At 41.0% G+C, this 27,527-nt stretch overlaps 2 protein-coding genes across 6 annotated transcripts in view; one reads left to right on the forward strand and one right to left on the reverse strand.

The window, feature by feature from the left end:
* Nucleotides 1-8,624, reverse strand: part of plekhj1 (pleckstrin homology domain containing, family J member 1) — a 37,003-nt gene extending 28,379 nt beyond the window's left edge. For all 4 annotated transcript variants that reach the window (XM_068016333.1, XM_068016332.1, XM_068016334.1 and 1 more), the window contains exon 1: nucleotides 8,158-8,624. In XM_068016333.1, the coding sequence (XP_067872434.1) occupies nucleotides 8,158-8,251 (94 nt within the window). In that variant the 5' untranslated portion in view covers nucleotides 8,252-8,624. The remainder of the gene's footprint in view (nucleotides 1-8,157) is intronic.
* A 28-nt stretch (nucleotides 8,625-8,652) lies between these two features.
* sf3a2 (splicing factor 3a, subunit 2) lies at nucleotides 8,653-26,776 on the forward strand. Of its 2 annotated transcripts, none has more exons than XM_068016330.1 (9): nucleotides 8,653-8,785; nucleotides 16,725-16,883; nucleotides 16,976-17,047; nucleotides 18,718-18,764; nucleotides 20,222-20,331; nucleotides 20,941-20,990; nucleotides 22,455-22,595; nucleotides 23,448-23,516; nucleotides 26,238-26,776. In XM_068016330.1, exons 2-9 carry the CDS (start codon nucleotides 16,758-16,760, stop codon nucleotides 26,622-26,624), a joined length of 1,002 nt encoding a protein of 333 aa, XP_067872431.1. In that variant the 5' UTR covers nucleotides 8,653-8,785; nucleotides 16,725-16,757; the 3' UTR covers nucleotides 26,625-26,776. The 2 variants fall into 2 exon arrangements, with proteins under 2 accessions (XP_067872431.1, XP_067872430.1); XM_068016329.1 differs by having other exon boundaries at nucleotides 8,653-8,781.
* Nucleotides 26,777-27,527: the final 751 nt, after the last annotated feature.

The following is a 27,527-nucleotide window of genomic DNA, read 5'->3' on the forward strand; positions in this document are numbered from 1 at the left end:
TTTTAAAACAGCATACTAAATCAAAATTACTTCTGAACAACCTCTCTGGCCCTAAACAACTAATTTTATAAGTGTGGAGTGTTATTCTTTCCATTATTTAAAAAAAAAATTTCTTTTAAATTATGATATTTCACTTTCTACCTTAGCCCCATGTATATGTCCCAATCTTTATTTGAATTTCTTAAAATAATTAAAATGTGAATTATAAACCGTGCTTATTTCCTGCATGCTGAGAGAGAATTCTTCAATCTGACTGGCTGATCAGCCTGCCTGCTGCCTCTACAGTTCCTAAATGCCACAGATGGCGCCAAATTCAAAGTCTCACAGAATAAGAGAACATTGACACTCTAGAGCCTGCTAAATCTTTTGTACAGCGCTGGCTCTTTGCTGTGCACCACAAAATGCTGGCCAATATTGTTGGTCCAAATGGGCCTCATCAGATGCCAGCAAGGCTCAAAGAAGAAAGGAACTGTTCAGAAGAAAACTGAGCATTTGATTCAATTAAATGTTGTTTAAACTATATTATCTGATAAAGTTTACTTCAAAACTTGGCCATAAACTAAAAAAAAAACTGATGAGCAAGGACAGGGGAAAAACTGACAAGGCAAAATTGGGAATTATATACCTAAGACATGGGCCCCTTCCACCACCTGCTCTCTCCCCCCCACCACCCACACACCAAGAAATTTAGTTACCCCCTCCAGCAAACATTGCTATTTTAAGACACAATAGGCCAATTACCTTGGATTATGACCAACACTGCTTGGCTATTGACTCATGGGTACATTTTTCCATCAGGAATGGATTTGACAATGCAAAAATAGCAAATCCATTGAGAACTAGCATCACTCATTTATGGGTAGGCATATCAAAAGTTATGTGGCAGTATAAAGGTTAGACACTCAAACGTTTTGAATTTTTTTACTCTTCTGCTTAATTGGGTCATTATTGTTTATAATTTCTCTATCCTTATGAGTTTCTTGAATTCGTGAGAACACATATTTCATGTCAATTTCCTGCAGCAGCTGGAATAATTATTGCATTTTCTGATTAAGTTAATGATACAAATAAGAAATGTGAAGCGATCAGCAAGTGATTGTACAGGGGAGGGGTTATTCTTGCAAAGCAAGTTGGCCTGAAGACATGACCTCTAATACTTGAACACTGACAAACAAGCAGGGAATGAAAATAAACAGGTTCAAGCAATATAGTATGGCAATCAGTACCAACATAATTGCTTTTAAATGTCTATTATACACAGCATGTCAACACTTGTAGAGAAAATGACTGGTTAATGTTTCAGGCACAACCTTTCATCAGAACTGGCAGAATTGACAAAGGGTGTAAATGCAAAATATTAACCCATCTTTTTCCCCTTTATAAAAGGCAAAATACTGTGGATGCTGAAAATCTAAAATACGAAGAGAAAATGCTGGAAATATTCAGCAGGCCAGGCAGCATTTGCAGAGAGGGAGAGAGCTAATATTTCAGGTCTGTGACCTTTTATCAGAACTGGAAAATGTTACAGATCTAACAGGTGTTAAACAGGTACAGAGGCAGGGAACAAAGGTTGGGGGGCAGCGGGAAGGATGGTTTGCTTCAGAAAAATAAAAATGAAGATCTTTCCTGTACTTTCCTCCACCCATCCCCTTTCCCTGCCTCTGTACAAGCTTAAAACCGGTTACATCTGTAACATTTTCCATTTGACAAAACGTCACAGACCTGAAACATTAACTATGTATCTCTCTTCATAGATACTGCCTGACCTGCTGAGTATAGCCAGCATTTTCTGTTTATTTTTCCTTTCCAGATGCTGACAAACCTGCTGGCCCTCACCCTGGCTAGTGTCTTTGATGAAACCAGAGTTTCTAGCCTCAGCTTCTTACTTAAACCCAAGATGAGTTTACAATCATATCCTACCAAAACAAAAACTATCTATTTCTACTTGCATAACACCCACCTTCACTGCTACCTTGGCCCATCTACCACTGGAACCCTCATACATACGCGTCACCACCAGACTCAACTATTCTAATGACCTGGTCAGCCACCCATCCTCCACCCTCCATTAACTCCAAAATTCTGCTGTTTTATCTTATCCCACACCAAGTCCATTTCAACCATCACCCTTGTCCATGCCAGCCCTCATTAACTCCCAGACCCCAACATCTGAAATTTAAATTTAAAATCCTTATTTTTAAATGCTTCTATAGTCTAATCCCTATCTCTGTACCCCTTCCAGCCCGACAATTCTTGCTTCTCTCTTTCCAGCCTTCTGAGCATCTCTCCTTCGCCCCCACCATTAATGGTGGGCTTATTTTCAGCTACCACTGTGCTAAAAGGGTTAGATTCAATACAGATCTGGCAGCTCAAAACTGGGCATTCATGAGGAACTGTGGACCATCAGCAGCAGAAATATGTATTCAACCACAATCTGTAACCTCATGACCTGTTATATCCCTCACTCTACCATTTCCATCAAACCAAGGGATCAACCTTGGTTCAATAAAGAGTGCAGGAGAGCATGCCAAGAGCAGCACCAGGCATACCTCAAAATGAGGTGTCAACCTGGTGAAGCTACAACACAGGACTACTTGCATGCCAAACGGCATAAGCAGCATACAATAGACAGAGTTAAGTGATCCTACAACCAACAGATCAGATTAAAGCTCTGCGGTCCCGCCACATCCAGTCGTGAATGGTGGTGGACAATTAAACATCTAACCAGAGGAGAAGGCTCCACAAAAATCCCCATCCTCAAAGATAGAGAAGCCCAGCACATCTGCGCAAAAAAAAAGGCTGAAGCATTTGCACCCATCTTCAGCCAGAAGTGCCGAGTGGAAGAGCCATCTCAACCTCCTCGTGAAGTCCCCAGCATCACAGATGCCAGTCTTCCTGCCAATTTGATTCACTCCACATGATATCGACAACACCTTTCATCATTTTGCTGATGATTGAGAGCAGACCGATGAGAAGTAATTGACCGTATTGGATTTGTCCTGCTTTTTTGGGCAGGACGTACTTGGGCAATTTTCCACATTGTCGGGTAGGTGCCAGTGTTGTAGCTGTACTGGAACAGCTTGGCTTGGGGCGCATGATATCAAGAAACAGCTGAAGGCACTGGATATTGCAAAGGCTGTGGGTCCTGACAACATCCTGGTTGCAGTAGTGAAGACATGTGCTGCAGAACTAGCCTTGCCCCGAGCCAAGCCATTCCAGTACAGCTATTACACTGGCACCTACCCAACAATGTGGAAAATTGCCCAGGTATGTCCTGTCCACAAAAAGCAGGACAAATCCAATAGGGCCAATTACTCCCCCATCAGTCTACTCTCAATCATCAGCAAAATGATGGAAGGTTTTGTCGACAGTGCTATCAAGCACCACTTAAACAGCAACCTGCTCACCTTCCAAACCCGCGACCTCTACCAACTAGAAGGACAAGGACAGCAAATACATGGGAACACCACCACCTGCAAGTTCCCCTCCAAGTCACACACCATCCTGACGTAGAACTATACTGCTGTTCCTTCACTGTCATTGGTTCAAAATCCTGGAACTCCCTTCCTAACAGCACTGTGGGTGTACCTACCCCACATGAACTGCAGCGGTTCAAGAAGACAGCTCACCACCACCTTCTCAAGGGCAATTAGGGATGGGCAATAAATGCTGGCCTGGCCAGCGTCGCCCACATCCCATGAATGAACAAACAAAAAAAAGAAATATGCTCAGATTGGGTTCCGCCTGGGTCACTCAGCTCCAGACATCATTAAGGCCTTCGTCCAAACATGGACCAAGAGCTGAACTCAAGAGCTAAGAGGAGAGCGATTGCCCTCGATATCAAGGTAGCATTTATCCAAGTGTGGCACCAAGGAGCCCAAGCCAAATTGAAGTCCATGAGAATCAAGGGGAAAACTCTCCACTGGTTGGAGTCATACCTAGCACAAAGGAAGATGGTTGTGGTTATTGGAAGCTAATCATCTCAACCCCAGGACATTGCTGCAGGAGTTCCTCAGGGTGGTGTCCTAGGCCCAGCCATCTTCAGCTGCTTCGTCAATGACCTTCCTTACATAATAAGGTCAGCAGTGGGGATGTTCACTGATGATTGCACCATGTTCAGTACCATTTACAACTCCTCAGATTCTGAAGCAGTCCATATCCATATGCAGCAAGAGCTGGACAACATTTAGGCTTGGGCTGATAAGTTGCAAGTAACATTCACATCACACAAGTGCCGGGCAATGACCATCTCCAACAAGAGGAAATCTAAATCATCGCCCCTTGACATTCAACGGCATTACCATCGCTGAATGCCCCACTATCATATTCCCGGGTAGTTACCATTGACAAACGGAACTGGAGCAGCCACAAAAGTACTGTCGCTACAAGAGCAGGTCAGAGGCTGGAAATTCTGAGCCTGTCTACCAGCTACAAGACACAAATCAGGAACGTGATGGAATACTCTCCACCTGCCTGGATGAGTGCGGCTCCAACACTACTCAGGAAGCTCACCACCATCCAGGACAATGCAGCCCACTTGATCGGCACCCCATCCACCACTTTATCTGAATACACACAGCATTTGTAACAAGATAGATGAGCTGGCGGCATGAATAGAAATTAATGAGTATGACTTGATAGCTATTAGAGACGTGGTTGCAGGGTGACCAAGACAGGCAACTCAATATTCAAGGGTATTTGATGTTCTGGAAAAATAGGCAAAAAGGAAAAGGAGGTGGGGTAGCTTTGTTAATAAAGGAAGATTTCAGTGCAGTGGTGAGTAGTGATATAGGTGCAATAGATCGTGATGTGGAATCAGTTTGGGTGGAAATAAGGAATAGCAAGGGGAAAAAGTCACGGGTGGGAGTCATCTAAAGGCCCCATAAGAGTTGCCTCGCTGTAGGACGAAGTATAAATTGGGAAATAACAGGTATGTAAGAAGGGTCCGACAATTGTCATGGGTGATTTTAATCTGCATATTGACTAGACAAATCAGATTGACAGAGGTAACATGGAAGACGAATTTGTAGAGTGCATCAGGGATCGTTACGTAGAGCAATACATTACAGAAACTACCCGGGAACAGGCTATTTTAGATCTAGCAATGTGTAATGAGATAGGATTAATAAGAGATATCACAGTTAAGGATCCTCTAAGGGGTAGCGATCACAACATGGTAGAATTTCAAATTCAATTTGACGGCGACCAACTCTGGTCTCAAACCAGTGCCCTCAACTTAAACAAGGGCAATTACAGAGGTATGAAGAAAGAGTTGTCTAAAGCAGGCTGGGAAAATAGACTAAGGGGAAGGTCAGTGGATGAGTAGTGGCAGACATTTAAGCAGATATTTCATTATACTCAGCAAAATTTTATCCTGGTCAAAAAGAAGGACTCAATGAGAAGGATGAACCACCCGTGGTTAACAAAGGGGCCAAGGAGAGTATTCAATCAAAAATTAAGGTGTACAAAGCAGTGAAAACTAGTGGTAGGCCAGAGGATTGGTATTTTTTTTTAGGAACCAGCAGAAGATGACTAAAAAGCTAATAAAAAGAGGGAGAAAATTGATTATGAAAGTAGACTGACAAGAAAAATAAAAAGAAACAGCAAGAGCTTCTACGGGTATATATAAAGAGAATAGCTAAAGTGAGCGAGGGATCCTTGGAAGATGCCACCGGAGAACTGATAACAGGGAACAGGGAAATAGCAGATAATTTAAAACAATATTTTGCATCGGGCTTCACGGTGGAGGACATTATAAACATCCCACAGATATCAGATAAGCAAGGAGCTAATGGGAGGAAAGATCTATCACGAGGTAACGTGATGCCCCTGTTCAAGAAGGGAGGGAGACAAAAAGCAGGAAACTATAGGCCAGTCAGCCTAACATCAGTCGTTGGGAAAATGCTAGAGTCTATTATTAAGGAAGAAATAACAGGATATTTAGCAAAGCTTAACGCAATCAAACAGACTCAACAAGGTTTTGTGAAAGGGAAATCATGTTTACCAAATTTGCTAGAGCTCTGAGGATATAACAAGCAGAGTTGATAAAGGGGAACCAGTAGATGGAATGTATTTGGATTTCCAGAAGGCATTCGATAAGGTGCCACATAAAAGATTATTGCACAAGATAGGAGCTCACGGTATTGGGGGTAATGTATTAGCATGGATTGAGGATTGGTTAACTCACAGAAGACAGAGAGTCAGGATTAATGGGTCTTTTTCAGGTTGGAAAGTAGTAACTAGTGGAGTGCCACAAGGATCAGTCCTAGGGCCTCAATTATTTACTATCTATATTAACGACTTGGAGGGGGCAGAGTGTAATATATCCAAATTCGCTGATGGTACAAAAATAGGTGGGAGGGCATGTTGTGATGAGGACATAAGGAATATGCAAGGGGATATAGATAGGTTGAGTGAGTGGGCAAAAACTTGGTACATGGAGTTTAAGGTAGGAAAGTGCGCAGTCATGCACTTTGGTAGGAAGAATCAAAAGGCAGACTATTACTTAAATGGAGAGACACTTCAAAAACGTGTAATACAGAGGGATCTGGGTTTTCTTGTGCATGAAACATGCAGGTGTAACAAGTAATTAAGGCAAATGGAATTTTGGTCTTTATTGCTAGGGGGTTGGAGTTTAAAAATAGGGAGGTCTTGTTACAACTGAACAGGGTGTTGGTAACGCTGCACTTGGAGTACTGTGTTCAGTTTTGGTCCCTGTATTTAAGAAAGGATATACTGGCATTGGAGGTAGTTCAAAAGAGATTCACTAGGCTGATTCCTGGGATGAAGGGGTTGACTTATCAACAACGGCTAAACAGGTTAGGGCTTTATTCATTAGAGTTAAGAAGAATGAGGGGTGATCTTATTGAAATGTACAAGATTCTGAGGAGCTTGGCAGGGTAGATGTTGAGATGATGTTTCCATCAGTGGGGGAATCTCAAACTAGGGGACATAGTTACAGAATAAGGGGACACTCATTTAAAACTGAGATGTGAAGGAATTTCTTCTCTTAGAGGGTAGTGAATGTCTGGAATTCTCCACCCCAGAGAGTTGTGGAGGCTAGATCACTGAAAGTATTTAAGGAGGTGGTAAACAGATTTTTGAAATATCAGGGAGTTGAGGGCTATCAGGAGCTGGCACGTAAGAAGAGTTGAGGTCTGGGGCAGATCAGCCATGATCGTATTGAATGGTGGGGCAGGCTTGAGGGGCCAAATGGCCTACTCCTGCTCCGATTTCTTATGTTCTTAAACATTCACTCCCTCCACCACCGATGCACAGCGGCAGTAGAGTGTACCACATACATGATGCACTGCAGCAACTCACCACGCCTCCTTCAACAACACCATCCAAACCCATGACCTCTTCCACCTAGAAGGACACGAGCTGCAGATGCTTGGGAACACCACCATTTACAAGTTGCCCTCCAAGTCACATGCCATCCTGACTTGTAAATATATCACCGTTCCTTCACTGTTACTGGGTCAAAATCCTGGAACTCCCTCCCTAACAGCATTGTGGGTGTACCTACACCAGATGGACTGCAGAGGTTCAAGAAGGCAGCTCATCACCACCTTCTGAAGGGCAATTAGGGTCAGGCAACAAATACTGACCTTGCCAACAATGCCCACATCCCATGAAATAAATAATAAAAAAACAAGGTTTCACAATCTGGAATTCCAACCCTAAAACCCCCATCTCTTCAACTCCCTCATGTCCTTTAAAGCTCTGCTTAAAACACACTTCTTTCCCCAAGCTTTTGGTCACCCCTCGCAATAACTCCTCCTTTGACTCAGCATCTCATTTTCCTCCTCTAAAAGTGGTCGGGGAGGGTGTATTGCTACATTAAAAGCTATTTAAATACAAATTGTTGCTGTGCATTGCCACTATCTTCTGATTCCAGTATTTGTAGTGAATTTATTTTTTACAATTGGAACAGAGAGTTGTGTAAGTAAACGGGTAATTATGATTTGAGTGAAAGAAGTGAGAAGGCGTGAGTCAACTCTTACACATTACACTCACCAGCTGTCACCAACAGGTCACACATCAACAGACAATGGTTACAATATAACAACCAGGGTATTGCTGCCCTCCCTTTTACCAGTTTGTATCCCTTTAAATCCCCTTCGAGCAGTTGGCTGGAGGTCCTGGAGTCCTTACCGTCATTGCGCTTCGGGCCCCTCATGGTGAGTTCGGCCGCTTTCTCGGCCGGTTGCTTGGAGAGACACAGCAGCTCCTTCTCATTGTATCTCATGGCAGCCGGTTAAAGAGCCCCCAGTCTTTCCGCAATCACAGCCCAACCCCCCTCTTCAAGGGTTGAAGCCCTCCGGCCACAGGAGCACCCCCCCCCCCCCGGCCTGCCCGTTGCGATGTAATTACTTCTGGAAAGAAAGGCCCAGTTGGCGGTGCTTAATATAAAAGTTAAATATAGTCCTACCCCTGCTGCCCATTTAAAGGTCAATAAATACCGAAAGTGCCGAGCGACTGAGGCTGATACGAGAAGCACAAAGGACGCAGTAGATAATGGCGCTAAGCTGTAGTGGCAACTAACAGGAGAAGCCGCGCTCGATCACCCTATTCTAACTCAACCTTCGCCCTGACTGTCCGGCGCTCGCCGCTGTCAATAAAGTTGTTGAAAAGACTCACTTCCGGTCCGCTGACCTACTTCCGGTTTGGTTTTGAAGGCCGTGCGGCGCTGAGGGACGGATTCAGGTTCAGGCTCCGGCTCCTGGGCTGGTTCGGACGGCTTGGCTTCCGGCGGCAGTGGCTCTGTGGCCGTAATCGGTAGGTATGTGGTGGGGTTGGAAATGGGGCTTCTGGTTGTGAAGCCGGCCGCTGCTGGCTGTGAAGCTGCCTGAGGCCTGTTATCATTGGTTGTTGCGTTAGCAGGATTTTCACCGATACTTTGTTTTTTTAAATTAAAACTGCATTTATTTGATAAAGTTGCAGTAATTGGGGCAACTTTGGTGAGTGAGTTTAATGAGTAAAGCGCCTGGCTTGGCTGATACCGGGCCTTTCTGTTGTTTGCCCATGACAGGGTGATCTGGAACACGGGGGCAGAGGCTGTGAAAGGAGCGAAGTGAATAAGGGGATATTTCAAAATACACAGAATAGATGCGTTTCACCGAGAAAGAAAAATTCCAAGGGTGGGACCCGCCATCCGTGGTGAACTAAAACAGTTAAAGATAGTATCAAACTTCAAGAAAAAAGCCTATAATTGCGCAAAGATGGGAGGCAGGCCAGAAGATTGGATAGAATATAAAAAACAGCAAAGAAGGACTGAAAGATTGATAAGGAAGATAAATTAGAATATGAGAGAAAGTTAGCTAGAAATATAAAGACGGAGAGTAAGAGTTTCTATGGACATTTGAAAAAAAAATTAACAAAGTGAGCGTTGGTCCTTTAAAAAGTGAGTCTGGGGAATTAATAATGGATAGTAAGGAGATGGCATATGACTTGAACAGATATTTTGCACTGGTCTTCACAATTGAGGATGCAAGTAACATCCCAGTATTAAATGTGAGTCAGGAAGTGGAAGGGAGAGTGGAACTCATGAAAATTACAATCATCAGGGAAGTGGTACTGAACAAATTGTTGGAGCTGTGGGCTGACAAGTCCCTGGGCCTAGGGTGTTAAAAGAAGTGGGTAGTGAGATAATTGATGTGTTAGTTTTAATTTTCCAAAATTCCCTCTATTCGGGGAAGGTTCCTTTAGATTGGAAAATAGCGAATGTAACTAATTTGTTCAAAAAGAAAGGGAGACAGGAAGCAGGAAACCACAGACGAGTTAGCTAACATTTTTCCTAAGACAAATGTTAAGCTATCATTAAAGATATTATAGTAGGGCCTTTAGAAAAATTCAAGATAATCAGGCAGAGTCAAAGTGGTTTTGTGAAAGGGAAATCATGTTTAACCAATTTATGGGAGTTCTTTGAGGGAGTTGCATGTGCTATGGATAAAAGAGAACAGGTGGATGTATTGTACTTAGATTTCTGGAAGGCATTTGATAAAGGTGCCACATCAAAGGTTATTGCGGAAAATAAAAGCTCATGGTATAGGAAGTAACATATTGGCATGGATAGAAGACTAGTTAGCGAACAGGAAACAGAGAGTAGGCATAAATGGGTCATATTCTGGTTGGCAAGATGTAACGAGTGGTTTGCCACAGGGAACTGCTGGGGCCTCAACTTTTTACAATTTATATAAATGACTTAGATGAAGGGACCGAAGGTATGGTTGCTAAATTTGCTGGTGACACAAAGGTAGGTAGGAAAGTAACTTATGAAGAGAACATGAGGCCATAAAGGGATGTAAATAGGTTAAGTGAGTGGCAAAGACCTGGCAAATGGAGTATAATGTGGGAAAGTGTGAAATTGTCCACTTTGGCAGGAAGAATAACAAAGAATATTATGTTTAGAGAGAGAGATACAGCACTGAAACAGGCCCTTCGGCCCACCGAGTCTGTGCCGACCATCAACCACCCATTTATACTAATCCTACACTAATCCCACATTCCTATCACATCCCCACCTGTCCCTATATTTCCCTACCACCTACCTATACTAGGGGCAATTTATAACGGCCAATTTACCTACCAACCTGCAAGTCTTTTGGCTGTGGGAGGAAACCGGAGCACCCGGAGAAAACCCACGCAGACACAGGGAGAACTTGCAAACTCCACACAGGCATCTAAGTGGTGAGAGATTGCAGAGCTCTGAGATGCAGAGGGATCTGGGTGTCCTAGTGCATGAATCGCAAAAGATTAGTACGCAGGTAAAGCACATAATTAGGAAAGCTAATAGAATGTTTGTTGCGAGGGGAATTGAATACAAAAGTAGGGAGGTTATGCTTCAGCTATACAGGGCATTGGTGAGACCACATCTGGAGTATTGTGTACAGTACTAATCTCCTTATTTAAGGAAGGATGTAAATGCATTGGAGGCAGTACAGGGAAGGTTTACTCGACTAATACCTGGAATGGGTGGCCTGTCTTACAAGGAAAGATTGGACAGGCTAGGCTTGTATCTGCTGGAGTTTAGAAGAGTAAGAGGCGACTTGATTAAAACATATAAGATCCTGAGGGGTCTTGGCAGGGTGGATGTGGAAAGGATGTTTCCCCTTGTGGGAGAATCTAGAACTAGGGATCACTGCTTAAAAATAAGGGGTCGCCCATTTAAGACTGAGATGAGGAGAAATTTTTTCTGAGGTCTGCGAGTCTTTGGAATTTTCTTCCTCAAAAGGCAGTGGAAGCAGAGTCTTTGCATAGTTTTAAGGCAGAGGTAGATAGGTTCTTGATAAGCAAGGGGGTGGAAGATTATCGGAGGTATTTGGAAATATGGTGTAATCAGTTCAGCCATGAACCTATTGAATGGTGGAGCAGGCTTGAGGGGTCGAGTGGCCTACTCCTGCTCCTAATTCATATATCCGTATGTGAAAATGGTGGCGTTCTGGAGGCAGGCTGGGCTGAACTACATTCAGTACTCTCGGATCTATACACACGTGGCGCGGGCAGCACTAAAACCTCAGCACCAAGCAGGCCAGGAAAGCGGGAGACGTAAATGTCAAAGTCAACAAGCCAAAAGAGTAAGTTTGAGCTACTTCATAGACCTGAGCTTTTGAATATGAGAACATCATCCTGAAAGATGGAACTGTGAACCCATTTGAAGATTGACTTTGTAAAACTTACCAAATGCTAATTCAAAATATATATTGTATTTAAAACACACAAAAAGGGGCATTGTCTCAGGATAAAGGGCCAATCATTTCTTCACTCAGAGGGTTGTGAATGTTTGGAATTCTCTACCCCTGAGGGCTGTGGATGCTCCATCGTTGAGCATATTCAAGACTGAGACATGTTTTTGGTGTCTCAGGGAATTAAGAAATATGGGGAGCGGGTGGGAAAGTGGAAGCTCAGCCATGATCGTATTAAATGGCAGAATAGGCTTGAGGGGGCCATACCGTCTACTCCTGCTCCTAGTTATATGTTCTTAAATGTAAAGGTGGTGGGAAATGTTTGTACTGCACGTTTAGTTGAATGGTGAAAACAGCAGGAGTGTTTTATGAGATATTATTTAAATATATATATTTGTACTTACAAGTACACTTGTGTGGAGGGACCTGTACCATAACTCTGATTCCCTTCAATTTGGTTGGCATCCACTCACAGCACCTGCATTGCTGAAAGTCACCAATGAAATCTCCTGTGTTTGTGACCGTGGATATTGTTTCTTCTTTTGTTCCCATGCCATCTCCTCATGTGTTCCCCAAAGTTCAACCTTAGGCCCCATTTTCCTAAATTGTTGCCCCTCAGCAAAATCAGCTGTAGGTATTGGGACAGTCTACATAAACATGCAAACAATGCCCTGCACTACTTCCCTTGATTCTGTACTCTTTATCTGATGTGGATGAGCCAGAATTTCCTCCAATAAACACTGGAATAACCTCAGCAGTTGTTTTGAACCCTTGTTTAAAAACTCTCTATACTCTTATCACTGATTCCATCTCCCTCCCCAATTGCTCACTTAAGCTCCATGGTATGCATCTTTCGTTTGCTACTTGGCTCAGCTAAGTATTTGGCTTCCTCTCCTATAGTATCAGTTTGGGTCAATGGTAGCATTTGCCTCAAAGTCAGAAGGTTGTGAATTTAAGCCCCACTCCAGGACCTGAGCATATAATGTCAGCATTTAATTGTTTTATTGATAGAATGCTGCATTGTCAGAGATGTCCTCCTTTGGATGGAATATTAAAATGGGGCCTGTTCAACAACTACAACTTGTATTTAAATAGCACCTTTAACATAATGAAATGTTCCAGGAGGCTTCACAGGAGCATTATAAAACAAAATGTGATACTGAACCACGGAAGAAAATATTAGGTCAGATGACCAAGAGCTTGGTCAAAGAGGTAGGTTTTAAGGAGTGTCTTAAAGGAGCAAAGTGAGGTGGAGAGTTTTAGGGAGGGAACTCTAGAGCTTGGGGCCTGGGCAGTTGAAAGCTCGGCCATCAATCGTGGAGCGATTAAAATCGGGAATGCTCAAGGCCAGAATTAGATGAGCGCAGATATTTCGGAGGGTTGTGAAGCAGGAGGGGATTACAGAGATGGGAGGGTCGAGACCATAGAGAGATTTGAAAACAAGATGAACATTTAAAAATCAAGACATTGCTTGAACAGAAGCCAGTGTAGGTCAGTGAGCACAGGGGGGGACAGGTGAATGGGTCTTGGTGTGAGTTAAAACACGAGCAGCAAATGTTCGGATGACGTCAGGTTTACAGAGGGTAGAATGTGGGAGACTAGCCAGGACTGTGTTGAAATACTCTAGCGATAACAAAGAAATGAATGAGGGTTTCAGCAGCAAATGAGCTGAGAAGGGGGAAGTCGGTGATGTTAGGGAGGTGGAATAGGCAGCCTTACTGATGGTGCAAATATGTGGTCAGATGCTCGTCTCCGAATCGAATTCAGGGTTCAGGTGGATGATTGTCATTAGTTTTTCAAAAATCATTGGCAAACAAATCATTGGGCAATGAATTTAGTGAAATTTTTAATTATTTTGAAGAGCAGGGAGCTTTCCTGATGTTCTGGCCAACATTCATCCTTCCACCAAAACCTGCAATACAGATTATCTTTTATCATTTATCTCTTTTACTATTTATTGGATCTTACTGTGTTTACTGGCTACCATGTCTGTCTATATAACAACTTTGACTTCACTTCAAAAGTAATTCATTGGCTATGAAGCACATTGCGATCTCCTGAGGATGTGAAAGTGTTATATAAATGCAAGTTCTTTTGCCTTACCTCCCACTGATGCCAGGTGTCCATTTTTACTACTCTGTGAAGTGTTTATGGATATTTTTCAATCTTGGAGACAAGTGTAGGTTTACTTATTCAAACATCTATGGGACAAGTACCAGTGGAGCAAGTGATGTTTGGCATCTACCTGGAACTGAATTGTCAGGTAATCTGGGATACTTCCTGAGAGCACACTTGCCACACAGCCCTCTTTCACATTCCCCTACTTCCCTGCCAAACATCCACTCCTATTTTTACGCCTTTAATGTTGTAAAGGTCCTAGCAGAGAAACAGATATCCATCGCTAGAAAAATAATTAGGGAATCATTGAAGTGTGTCTAAAGATTGATCTAGATGAGACATTTGAAGAAAAATAGCCATGTAGAGGACTTATTAATAAGTGTTGAGCTGAGATGGCCTGAAGGCATGTTGCAACTTAAATATGAAGCCTGGGGAGTTGGTGAGGAGAAGCTTGTATACGGAGCTTGAGAGGTTGGCTAGGAGACATTGGGCCTGGAGGTGACAAAGACATGGATGAGGGTTTTAGGGGCAGAGATTAATAATAATGAGGTGTCTGGACAAAGTAGATTGGGAGAAACTGTTCCCACTCGTGAAAGAAGGGAGGCACAGATTTAAAGTAATTGGCAAAAGAAGCAAAAGCAACACGAGGAAAAACTTTTTTAAGCAGTGAATGGTTAAAGTCTGGAATGCACTGCCTGAGAGTGTGTTGGGGGCAGGTTCAATCAAGGCATTTAAAAGGGAATTAGACTGTTATCTGAAAAGGAAGAATGTGCAGGGTTACGGGGAGAAGGCGGGGGAATGGTACTAGGTGAATTTCTCATTTGGAGAGCCAGTGCAGACATGATGGGCCAAATGGCCTGTGCTGTAACAATACTGTCATTTTGTGAAGATAGGCAGTCTGATTATTGACTTCCAAAGAAGAACAGAACAATACAGGAATACACCAAAGACAACTGTCCCGTCTAGTAGCTAATGTAAATACAACCCTCACAAACCAGACAAATCTTGGGGGTCAAAAATAAAAGGCTCCAACAATCAAAATGTACTGCTGCCAGGCCATGCACAGCCATGATAAACTCCACAACTCCATATCAGTTGAGGTGTACAAAAGCTCCAGAAAAATATCTACCTGCATCTAAACTATTGAGAACTTAATTTTCAAAAAACTTAATGCAAGTTAAGCTAATATTTTAATCCATTCTATTTCCTAGAATTCAAGCGAGTAAAAAGACTTTGTGTATTACAATGCATTTTATTTTTTACTAGTTTCCTGCATTTATAATACCTTGATTGATGTGTGATTATCATGAAAGAAGATATTGTAAAGAATGGCAATTTCATGCCAAAATGGCATCCCTTTTCTCATGTCATTCTGATTGGAGATACAGCAGTACTCTGTTTCATCTGCTTCAACAGCAATCACTGCTTACATTAATAAGGGGGACCATCTCAGCAGTTTACATGGAGAAATGGACAATTTGGTAGGTGGAAGGAACACTGGAGGCACAGTTGAAAAGGTTGGTTTTTAAGAAGCTTTGGAAAGCAGGGAGAGAAGGAAGCAAAAGAAGTTAGAAGGAAGTGTACAGGCTAAGCAATTGGCCACTGATCGAGCAGATGGTGTTAGGAGAAAGCAGAAATCCTGAATTAAAGAAATGGATGGTAAGAGTTGGAGTGTAGGTTGCAGAAGATTCTGCAGATTGGAGTCGAGTGAGGCTATGCATGGATTGAAAGACTGGAGTAAGGATCTTGAAATTGAGTGGCTGATGCACAACTGATCAGTTCAATTTGGTAAAGAGGGATGGTGGGCTAGACTTTGAGAAAGAGAAAGGTCTTGAGCTTTGGAATTCTGTATTAGCTGAAGCTGATGGAGAACTTGTGAGAATTAAATCCTCAAGATGCTTGAAGCATCAATGAAGGTTTCAGCACTGGGGTATGAAGTAGCAGTGTAAGTTGACAATGTGAAAGAAGGCAGTCTTGTTGAAGCATCCAATGTGGGGTTTAAAGCTGAGCTTAGAATTGATGAGAATGTTGAGATGGGAACATTTAGCTTCAGTTTGAATGGGCTTCAAGGGATATTACTGCAGAACAGGAGTACCTCATTCAGCCTTTTCCGTCACTCGAATAGATTGTGATTAATCTGTACCTCAGCTCTGATGGAGTTGGAGCCCGGTGTCGGAGTTTTGTAGGTGTTAGCGAACCTTCACTTTACATTCAAATGAAATGTTGGAAAAGGTATAATTTTACGGTGCAGTAATTATGGATGCCGGGTTTTAACCTAGACCAGAATTAGAGGTGACTGGCCTCTTTGGACTTGCATGTAGAGTTTTGACTGGTCTTTGTTCAAGAACTGGATTGAAGCTCACCAAACCCATTTCATACCTAATAGTCAGAGGGTAGGCACCAACAAATAGAATGGGCTGAATTTATAACCAGTTCCCAAAAATGGAAAGTTTGTGTCTATCCCACTACAAGAGTTACCAAATATGCAAGTACAAAATATTTGCTATGAATATTTTGTTCCTGTTCATGAAGCTGAATTCTCACATCAATATGTGCACCACATTTATGGTGGTGTTGTTTCAGAAAGCTAATGATAACCTCCAAAACTCAAATTGAAATCTTTCAGACTGTACTAAGTTGGTATTTTTTTTAATATACGCGTGATTCCACAATCTACCATCCCAACTGCAGGGCAATGCTCACTGTGCGTGCATCTCAGGGCATCAGAGGCATCCACCCTGTGATTTTCTGAGATTCGCTCCCTGCTGCGATCACCAGATCATGGAATTATCATTCATGCAATTATTTACAAACATTTCTAGTAAAGATGCATTTTGTGAAACAAATGATCAGTTTCTGTGCAGAAAGTAAAGCATTCTGGACTAATGTGTCTGCATTTTTGTTTCTACATTTTTTCAGATTTTATATTAAGATACAGTTCATCAAGTAACTATGGATTTTCAACATCGACCAGGAGGGAAGACAGGGAGTGGAGGGGTTGCTTCCTCTTCTGAAAGCAATCGAGATCGACGAGAACGGCTGAGACAGTTAGCTTTGGAAACCATTGACATAAATAAGGTTAAGTTCTGTTTCTTGCAATTTGAGTACATAAATTCCTTGTAATGTTTTTCTACAGCATTGTAATTTTTGTTCTCTTTCTAATTTTATAGGATCCCTATTTTATGAAAAATCACTTGGGTTCTTATGAATGTAAACTTTGCTTAACACTTCACAATAATGAGGTAAGTTTTAAATACTTTGGGTGATTATGTTGTGACATAAAACTGTAAATTATGTGCTGGGAGAGTTTTATCTCATTTTCAGATGGTAGTGTGAGGCAGTACAGATCTTTGTTTTTATTGCCTGATGTAAGGGATGTCCAAAGACGCTCTGAAAAACACTGCAAACAGTTCCTGCAGTCTTTTGCTCATCCTCTTTCTCCTGTTTGTATCTGAAAATATGGCACTCACTTTATGCACATTGGAAGAATAAAATGCTGAGTGAACCCTGGACCAGTACTCAACCAATTGCACTACCTGGTGCTCAAATACACGATTACATTGTAAAATTATTTTTGTGCTGTTGTCTATCTGACATTGTATCTTATTTGCCTAGAAATGTTACAATAATTATATTAATTGAACAAAGCAAACTATTGGCACCCTATCCACCCCCTTAAACATTCACTCCCTCCAATGGCAGCAGTGTGTGCCATCTACAAGCTGCACTGCAGCAACTCGCCAGGGCTCCTTCAAAGAACCTTCCAAACCCGTGACCTCTACCACCTAGACGAACAAGCAGCAGGTGCAAGTTCCCCTCCAAATCACACACCATCCCTGACCTTGAAATATATCAGTGTTCGCTCACTGATGCTGGCTTGAAATCTGGAACTCCCTAACAGCACTGTGGGTATACCTACACTATATGGACCACAGTGGTTCAAGAAGTTGGCTCACTACCACCTTCTCAAGGGCAATTAGGGGATGAGAAATAATGCTGGCCTTGCCAACAACACCCACATCCCATGAACAGATATATATTTTTAAAAATCATCATTTTCTGAAAGCTTTTGGCAGTAAAACAGCTGGATGAATAAATCTGAAACCCAATGTTGCATTTTTAGGTTAAGGTGCTATCTTTGAGTTGTTGTGATTCATTTTTTCCGATAATGGTATGATAAGGCAATGTATCAGATGCTACATCTTTTTGTAAGTTGTGTAATAGTATTTAAACTGCTTGGGTTTGCAAATATAAATCTTTTGCCCCTGGTACATATTGCAACACTTCTTCTAGAGTCTCCTAATTCATTTTTTTGGGAGAGTTGGACTGAATTTGTTTTTAATCAAGTTGAAAGCAATGCTGATAATAGAACATTTTCTCACCAGACATGGTTTAGATATTTGAATGTGTTTGCATAATAAAGTTCCCTTTGCTGTACCCTAAGCTCAGATGATCATATATGTACCAGGGGGCACTTCTATTTGCCATTTTAGCTGTTGTCACTGGTCTAAGTGAGTCTCTAAATTTAATATTGATTTATGGATAATTATGAATGAACTCTGATCTTTGGAAATCATGTTGAAACTACTCAAATACATTTGACATCCTCACCGTTAAAGATTTGAGGTAAAGGAGATGTTGACTTATCCATCTGGACTGCATTTAGACCTAGTATTCACAAGTAAAAGCAGTATTTTAACAAACTGTCATCTGGTCTTCCCATACTAAAAGCATCTTTTTTAAAAATCCAGTTTGTTCCTGAATAAGGTGCTGGAGCTACCTTTTTTACCTTTACATTTTCAATACTGAGGGTCATTCAGTTAATTTAGTTAAGTTGTGTATCCCTTGACTGCATTTAAAATTAGGGATTGTTAAAGTACTGTTTTAATTTGATTTGAATTTGTTTCTACAGGGGAGTTATTTGGCGCACACACAAGGGAAAAAACATCAGACTAATCTGTAAGTAGATATGAAAAATGCTGTTATTCTGTGCTCTGCCTTTTGAGATATTTCAAAAATGCACACTTGTCTCATTAGAGCAACATAAAACTGAACAATATACAGCTCAGTGCTGTTAAACCAGATTTGCTGTTTACATTGTGTCTGTTACCTGCATTGCAACTTTTATTGTACTTGAATGCTGCTGTTATGGTAAATGGAATCTTCTGTTCAGTGATACAGGGTTTTAAATGTAAATTTTATGAGGGTGGGAGGAAAATACTTTTTTTTTTTGTTACCTCATTCCCAGAAGATCCTACTGAAGAACATAAGTGAGATGTATACCATAGATGCAAAACTGGATGTGTAACGCAAGTGCTGGTGTCAGATATATGAAAGATTTCAGGGTTTGTTAGGAAAACCTGTTTCTTCTCTTGCCCTTACCTCCATCCCCCAACAAAGTGTCTCATGCTATTCAGCAGCCAAAAAGAGCTAAAACTAATTCTTAGACTCCTATCAATGCTTTGACTATGGTAAAGCCTTACCTAGGAAAAACAATAGCAAGAATAGATCTTTGGGCTCATAGAAGTTCATCCTACCTGTCAGTGCAACCTTCTGCATCACCCTTTCCAGTTGCTTTACAGGTCATTAGCAAGTCTGCTTAAGTGGTTTAGGGTGACTGCATCTCCAATTCTTTCCTCCCTCCCAGTGGAACAGTACCTGGGTTCTAGAGGGCATATCCTGTGACATTGTAGCTTGCATCTCAGAATACTCATGCACTGTGCTGCTATGTTACCCTCCATCACTATACTTGCTTTATGGAAGGCCACAATTCTCTATTGAGGCACATAGAGATTTTAACTTGGTACTTTGTCTGCTGGGTACTGTAGTGGCATGCCCAGAAGCAACTAATGTATCTTTACCATCCATCATATAGATGTCCATATTTAAATTTCTCTAGATGTGTATATTTCCATCTGTGGAGAATCCAGGTATTTCGTTTATTTTTAATGGACTAACACAGCCAAGGGAATAATCCAATTTTTTAGGCCCAGTAACCTTCATACTGATAAATTGAATGTACATAGTTAAATAATTTATGGACACAAAAACTAAATATTTCTTAAAAATGGCAAGTCTGAGAGATCAGCTGATGATGCAGCTCATTGGAGTACAAATATATTTCTTTATGGAATAGTGAGAAAGAGATTTGTACTTAATCCCTGATGAATTTCCATTTCGGACAGATACTCAGGAGAAGGGCATATAGGGACTGAGACATTTAATGGATGTGCCGAACAGGGATCACTTGAGTACCAATTACAGAATGTTGGGAAATGCGTGGGGATTGGTCACATATCTACTGTGTCAGGAAATGTGTCGGCAATTGAGAGAGGGGTAGATCCTGACTCTAGCACTGTCTGAACAACAAATGTTTGAAATTTCCTGCCAAATGGTCCATTCTGTTTTGAATACAGGGCACGAAGAGCAGCAAAAGAGGCGAAGGAGGCCCCAGCACAGCCTGCCCCAGAGAAGGTTAAAGTTGAAGTGAAGAAGTTTGTGAAAATTGGCCGACCAGGTTATAAAGGTATTTTTGAGTTGTATCACAATGAGCTATGGTAACAATTGACTGTTATTTTGACAAAACATTATTAGGTTTTATTGTCACTTAATTATAACCGTATGTATTTTGATAAACATTCCACGGTTTAGGAATAGGAAGTGTGTAAATGGTTTTTGAAACTTTTATTACTTAACACAAGTGTCAGCATGAAATATTAAAAATTATAGAGCTGGGAGTTATCACTTTAATAACTTGGGAGTTGGAGGCATGGGAAAGCAAACCATACTGACTCCTTACATTTGAATTATGCCTCCTGCTGTTTGATCAAGGGTATAGGAACGTATTTATTGAGAAATTGCCATTTTCACTACTTGCAAGACACAGTGCCCAAAATCACAGTACTCAGTCTGTAAATCACGTAAGTTTAGAAATTTGGAACTGATCATGGATATCTCATGCTGTACTTAAACAAGAGAAAATAACTAAAGTTCATGAAAAAGGTTACAATGTAAATTGCCTAACTGTCCAAGCAAGAGGAGAATAGAGTTGCTGTGCTCTGTAATAGAGGAGGATTTTTTTATTTCAAATAAACTGACTTAAAATACATTAAGATTTTAACATTCTCTTTTGTAGTGACCAAACAGAGGGACGCAGAAGTGGGACAACAAAGTCTTCTTTTTCAGGTAATCTACAGTTGTACTCTCTGCATGTTGATTGTATTCTGAATTCTTTTTCCCCTTCAGTCAATTTTATGCCCTCTATTCCCAAAGACATTCACCCCTGGGTGTGGAGTATGCTACAATGGATGCTGGTGTAAGAGGCCATTATTTATATATCAGCTGGCTAGTTGATCAAGCAGGCCATAGCAACCATCCCCAATCCTGTCAACTCAGTTCCAGTAAGGTCACTAGGTACTGATGTGAAGCAGAAATCTTCTCCCTGGGCCTCCAAAATCAGTTGCATCACAGTACAGCAAATATCAGCTGACTCAGTAAATTGACCCTTAACCATTTCTGTTCAGTCAGTGACTCAGTTACTCACTGGATAAAGTTGCTATCTTGCACATCTCTTATAAAGCACTGCTGACATATTGAAATATTCAATTCATTTGTGCTTAATAAACCAGCCGTTGTAATCTGTATTTTATTTTAGCATTAAAATGTAAATTACACAAGATGTTTGGGTTTTAACACAAGATATTTCCTTGGGTTGTGCATGACAGTCACTCCCTCAATTTCCCTAGGAACCGGAATGTGTACCTTTTATCTTCCCAATTTCTCAGTAAATGTAATGGGTCAAACAGGGAACCTTTGTCACTGTACTCCGGGTGACTGGAATATGTGATATGCCGCCAAGTGATTTCCTTGTTTTCGGTAGGTAGAAGAATGTACACTTTCGGATTGTGGCTCCAGCTATAAACCACTAGACAAATTTATTCAACATTAAACAGGTAATTGAACAGTGCTGAAAACAAACAATATATTTGCAGTAATGATTAACTTTATCAATCTCTTCAATGTCAAAAGCAGCTTTCTCCTGTATTGACTCTTGAAACATGGTCAAGAAACTATCTACTAGCATGGACACCTCTGACTCACCATATACCCCTGATAGTTCCAGCTTCATACTGTTTGGTTGCATTGCTGCCCAAGAAGTCATTTCAAAACTCTTTGAAGCTATCTCAGAGCAAAAGGAATTTAAAAACTGTATATCTGTTAGCTACCTCAGACTCTCAATCCTACAGGATGCCTGTAAGTGAATGTAACAGGAAGACATATTGATCAGTCCCAAACACTTTGAATGGTCTGACTCAGGCACCCTTTCAAGTACAATGGCAGCAATTGATCCACACATAATCAACCGATCCGGGAGGTGTATTCTCTGCAGCCTGCAGAGTAGCTTACAGTAAGCAATTTTAACCTTGTATGCGCTATGAGCAATAAGGAAGAATACAAAGAATAATCAGTTATAGACGAAATGCTTTTTCCCCATATCTGTTGCTCAGGTATTGATGCTAATCTTAAGCATATACCAGGTTAAGTAGCAAACTTTATTTTTCATATCAAAATATATATGTTAGTTTATGCTAGCTGAATGTATATATTGTATAGTGGTTTAATTGTAAAACTTTCAATTTTATCTCTTAGATTGATTATCCTGAAATTGCAGAAAGTGTAATCCCACGCCATCGATTTATGTCTGCATATGAACAGCGAATTGAACCACCTGATAGACGTTGGCAGTACCTGTTGTTTGCAGCAGAGCCATATGAAACCATTTCTTTTAAGGTATTGTACACTCATAGAGTGGTGGGCAGCCTGGAGAGACAAATTAATTTGCTGTGAGGTGAAATAACTTGATGTTTTTTCCATACACAAAAGTAATTTACCAAAATTACATGCTATTGCTGATAATTCAAAATTGTTTTCTTGCACTGAAAACTAACTTATTTAATAAATTGAATAAGCAATTTAAATAACGCAAAGTGGAAATTTAGGGCTTAAAATATTGAATTATATAATTTGAATTGTCATTTTGAATTAAGAGGAGTCCTGCTAACCTGCCTTTCACTGTCTTTAACATTTTGATATAATTTTTTATGAAGAACAGAATTCAGTGAAGATAATGGCTAATAAAATGCTGGTACTGCTTTTGTTTATTCTTGGTCACTTATAACATCATTAAATAGACTGTTGTACTTTGCAGAATAACAGCAATCACTTGAATGTTCTAGTATTGATGCAGTTATTCTGAGCTAGAAGTTGTGATAAACAGAGATGGTCAGTCAGAAAAAAAAATAAGGATTTTTTTTTTTATATAGATGGAAAACTTTTATGAAGAGGAAGATGAGGGTAAAACAGTAAATAATTGGAGTCTGAACAAATGGACCAGATTTTGGAATAGTGCTTGAACCAAGTTCTTGCATTTTATTTTATTGGGAAAAATGCTTTAAGTGGACGTTGCGCTAAGTAAATGTCAACTTTTAATGTCAAGCTTTAGTCAGATTATACTCTTGTCTTCCCTATCGTGCATATTTTGTTCAGGTTATTGAAGGAAATAGATGTAACGTTGAATTATCCATCATAGATTGACTGAACTTGACAAACCAGATATCTTAACATATCTTTAATTGCACTTAGGTACCAAGTAGAGAAATTGATAAAGTTGAGGGGAAGTTTTGGACCCACTGGAATAGAGAAACAAAACAGGTATTCTCAAGTTTTTACATTATCGTTCTAGATTAATCCAACACACAATGAGCTATGTCTGTATTCTTTGATTATGAGGAACTGCAGCAGAGATTTTTTTAAAGATTCCAGATCCCTGCAAAAGGCCAAACAATAATACAGTAGAGCCCTCCTTATGCGCACAAGATAAGCTTAGATGTAGAAGGCCTTTTGATCCATTCAACATAATTTTCCCAGAATACCCAATTGTAAGATCTCCCAATTACAGCATTCAGCTGTTTCCTAAGTAAGTCCAATTCCCTAGTCTTGTTATTTCTGGCAATTGATTCCTTTGTGTATAGAAATAGTTCCTTCACAACCAGGGTCCTGCAATACTGACCTCTCTGAACGCACCATTTGTCTGTCCCATTAACAATCATGTACACATCATTAAGATGCGCTGTCAGACTTTGAGGCTTAAAAGCCCTACCTTATATGGTCATCATTACAGCCGATCCCTCTAACACTAAGGATCAGCCTGTGCTCTCTTCTGAACCATCTGTATTCTAGCCATCCTTATTCTGTGGCCAAATCTGTGTGGAATACTCCAGGTACAGTTTGACCTGAGCATTGCACAGCTTCAGTCTAACATGCTGGAATTTGAACTCAACTGATTTAGCAATATAATTGAGCATCCTGTTTGTTTTGTTTATTGCCAGCTTACATTGTTGAATTATGGTGAGCAGCCCTGGGTCTCTCTCAGCTTCTGTCTCAGAATGGTCTAATCTACCTGTGGAATACATGGGACTGATTTTCAGCTACTGATGGAATTCTGTTCTGAATGTTTAAGAATTGGTGCAGTTTTAGCCACAATGGTAATGTGCTAATAGCATACAAATTTCTGGAGTATGCTCATTTGCATAATTATTCACAGCTCCAGGTGCAAATTTGATTTCATAGAATGGTTACAACACAAAAGGAGGCCATTCGACCTGGTGAATCCATGCTGGCTCTCTGCGACAGCAGTTTTAGCTAGTTCCACTCCCTAGCCCTTTCCCCATAGTTCTGCAAATTGTTTTCCTTCAGGTGGTTATTTTGAATGCCACAACTGAAACTGCCTCCAACAGCCTTTCAGGCCATGCATTTCAGATCGTAACCACTTGCTGCATAAAATGTTTTTTCCTCATGTCGTTTTGGTTTTTTTGCCAATCGCTATAAATTGGTGTTCTCTGGATCTCGGCCCTTTCACCAATGGAAACAGTTTCTCTCTATTCTGTCTAGACCCCTCATAATTTTGAACACTTCAGTGAAAGTTCCTCTCAACTTTGTCCTTTCCATGGAGAACAACTCCAGCTTCTCCAATCTATCCAAGTAGCTAATGTCCCTTGTTCCTGGAACAATTCTTCTAAATCTTTTCTGCACCCTCTCTGAAGCCTTCACATCTTTCCTAAAGTGCGGTGCCCAGAATTGAACACAATGCTCCAGGTGAGGTTGAACCAGTGTTTTATAAAAGTTCATACAGCTTCCTTGTTTTTGTACTCTGTGCCTCTATTCATAAAGCCCAGGATCTTGTATGCCTTTTTAACTACTTTCTCAACCTGCCCTGCCACCTTCAATGATTTGTGCACATATGCCCCCAGGATTCTTTGCTCCTGCACCCCCCTTTAGAATTGTACCCTTTAGTTTATATTGCCTCACACTTCTGTGCATTACATTTCATCTGCCATATGTCTGCCCATTCTACCAGCCTGTCTGTATCCTCACAGTTCACCATACTTCCAAGTTTTGTGTCATCTGCAAATTTTGGAATTGTGCCCTGTATGCCCAAGTCTAAGTTACTTATACACATCAAGAAAAACAGTAGTCCTAGTACTGATACTTGGAGAACACTGCATACCTTCCTCCAGTCTGAAAAACAACCATTCACCACTGCTGTCTCATGTCACTCAGTCAACTTTGTATCTGTGCTGTTAGGGAGGTAGCCCAGTGTGGGACCAGAACATTGCTTGTAGGTGAAATTTAAAATTTTAAAGGACGGTGAACTTAAAGGCAAGTGGCAGAATAGAGGGACAAAAATTCTTCTTGTATCATAAAAGGCTCGAAAGGCATTCCAACCCTTTGGCAATCCAGCTAAGGCTGAAGGGGCAAACGGCTAAGAAGTGATGGACAAAAATGAGAGGGAGAAAATTCAATGTAGAGGTATGAGTGGTGGAAGCAGATTCAACAAGAGCTTGCAAAACAAAATTGGTAATTAAAGGGGGGAAAAATGTGCATGGCTATGGGGAAAGAGCAGGGGATTAACTGGGTGGCTCTACCAAACAGCCAGCACAGGCACGATGGGCTGAATGATTCTACGTTTCCAACCAGGACAAAGGCAAAGTATTGCAAGTTTAAAAGTAAAAAAAAAAAGTATGCACGTTGAGGATAATTTTTATTTCCATCAACGCTCATGTGTACTAGCTTATGGGATGTAATGGAGTGGGAAATTCAATAAGATTGATTCTACCAGATCTCTATTACGTTTGTGCTCTGTCTATTTCCAGTTAAAAGTAATGTGTAAAGCCATCTTGAGATACATCCAAGTTTCTAACATGCACTATGCACAGTGCTTGTCACATCCATATATTTCTATGGAAAATTAATTTAAAGATGTTGCATTTACATATTTACAGATTTTTGATCACTTTCAAAATCTATCTTCAAGATATTTGTATAAAGTTAATGTGTCCGGGTTAGTTTGACCTGTTTCTGTATCCCTCCTAGTTTTTCCTTCAGTTCCATTTCAAGATGGAAAAACCTGTGCAACCACCGAGCCTGCCTATTGGACCACCTGGAATAAAGAACAGACCACCACCGCCACCGCTCATGAATGGCATACCGCCAAGGGGCCCCATGCCACCAGATGCTATGCCACCTCCACGACCAGCAGGCATGCCCATGCCACCGATGCCGCCAGCTGGCCCAGTGCCTCCTGGTCCACCACAGCTTCCTCCAGCTCCACAAGGTCCTCCTCCTGCTCCACAGGGTCCTCCCCCTGCTCCAGTTCCACCAATGATTAGGCCTCCGTTGCCCAGTGATTCTGCACCAGTATCTGCACCCCCTACACCTCTTCCACCACCAGGTGTTCCTCCTCCTCCTCCTGCTAACTGACCTTGAAGTTTTATAAGAATTTAGTGTGTTTTGACATAACTTTTGTAGATTAGTCTTTAATTTGTTATTTTGGTAGTGTCATGTTTCTTTCAAATGTAGAGTACTTTGCAGGTACTTCATCTTTCATTAAATAAATTTTCCAACATTTTTAAGTGTGTGCCTCTTTTCTACCTTAACATGATTTGTATTTTGATAGTGCAATCATTTTAATTATTTAAAATGTTCCCTAAATGTCTCAAATCTTTATTGATCAGCCAGAATATTGTATTTAAAATGAAACCCAGGTAAAAAGAGGTATGACCTATTATCTTTCAGTAATTGCATTCCAACTCCAGGTCTAGTCGATCTAAAATTGTAATGTTGAATCGGATTGGTTTAGTTTGTTTAGTTTAGAGATACAGCACTGAAACAGGCCCCTTCGGCCCACCGAGTCTGTGCCGACCATCAACCACCCATTTATACTAATCCTACACTAATCCCATATTCCTACCAAACATCCCCACCTGTCCCTATATTTCCCTACCACCTACCTATACTAGTGGCAATTTATAATGGCCAACTTACCTACCAACCTGCAAGTCTTTTGGCTTGTGGGAGGAAACCGGAGCACCCGGAGGAAACCCACGCAGACTCAGGGAGAACTTGCAAACTCCACACAGGCAGTACCCAGAATTGAACCCGGGTCGCTGGAGCTGTGAGGCAGCGGTGCTAACCACTGCGCCACTGTGCATAGGTTCTATATGTACTTGAAATGGATAAATGTTTCACTTTTCATAATTGATCTTTGTTGTAATTAATATTCTTTAAACTGGTAAATTTAGCTTAAGCAGCATTACTGCTATAAAAACAGACTGGCTTGATTTACATATGGATTTGGAAGATGTTAACCAGACTGCAGCAGCA

The sequence above is a fragment of the Heterodontus francisci genome, chromosome 36 (genome assembly GCF_036365525.1).
Source record: "Heterodontus francisci isolate sHetFra1 chromosome 36, sHetFra1.hap1, whole genome shotgun sequence".
In the NCBI taxonomy this organism is placed as follows: domain Eukaryota; kingdom Metazoa; phylum Chordata; class Chondrichthyes; order Heterodontiformes; family Heterodontidae; genus Heterodontus; species Heterodontus francisci.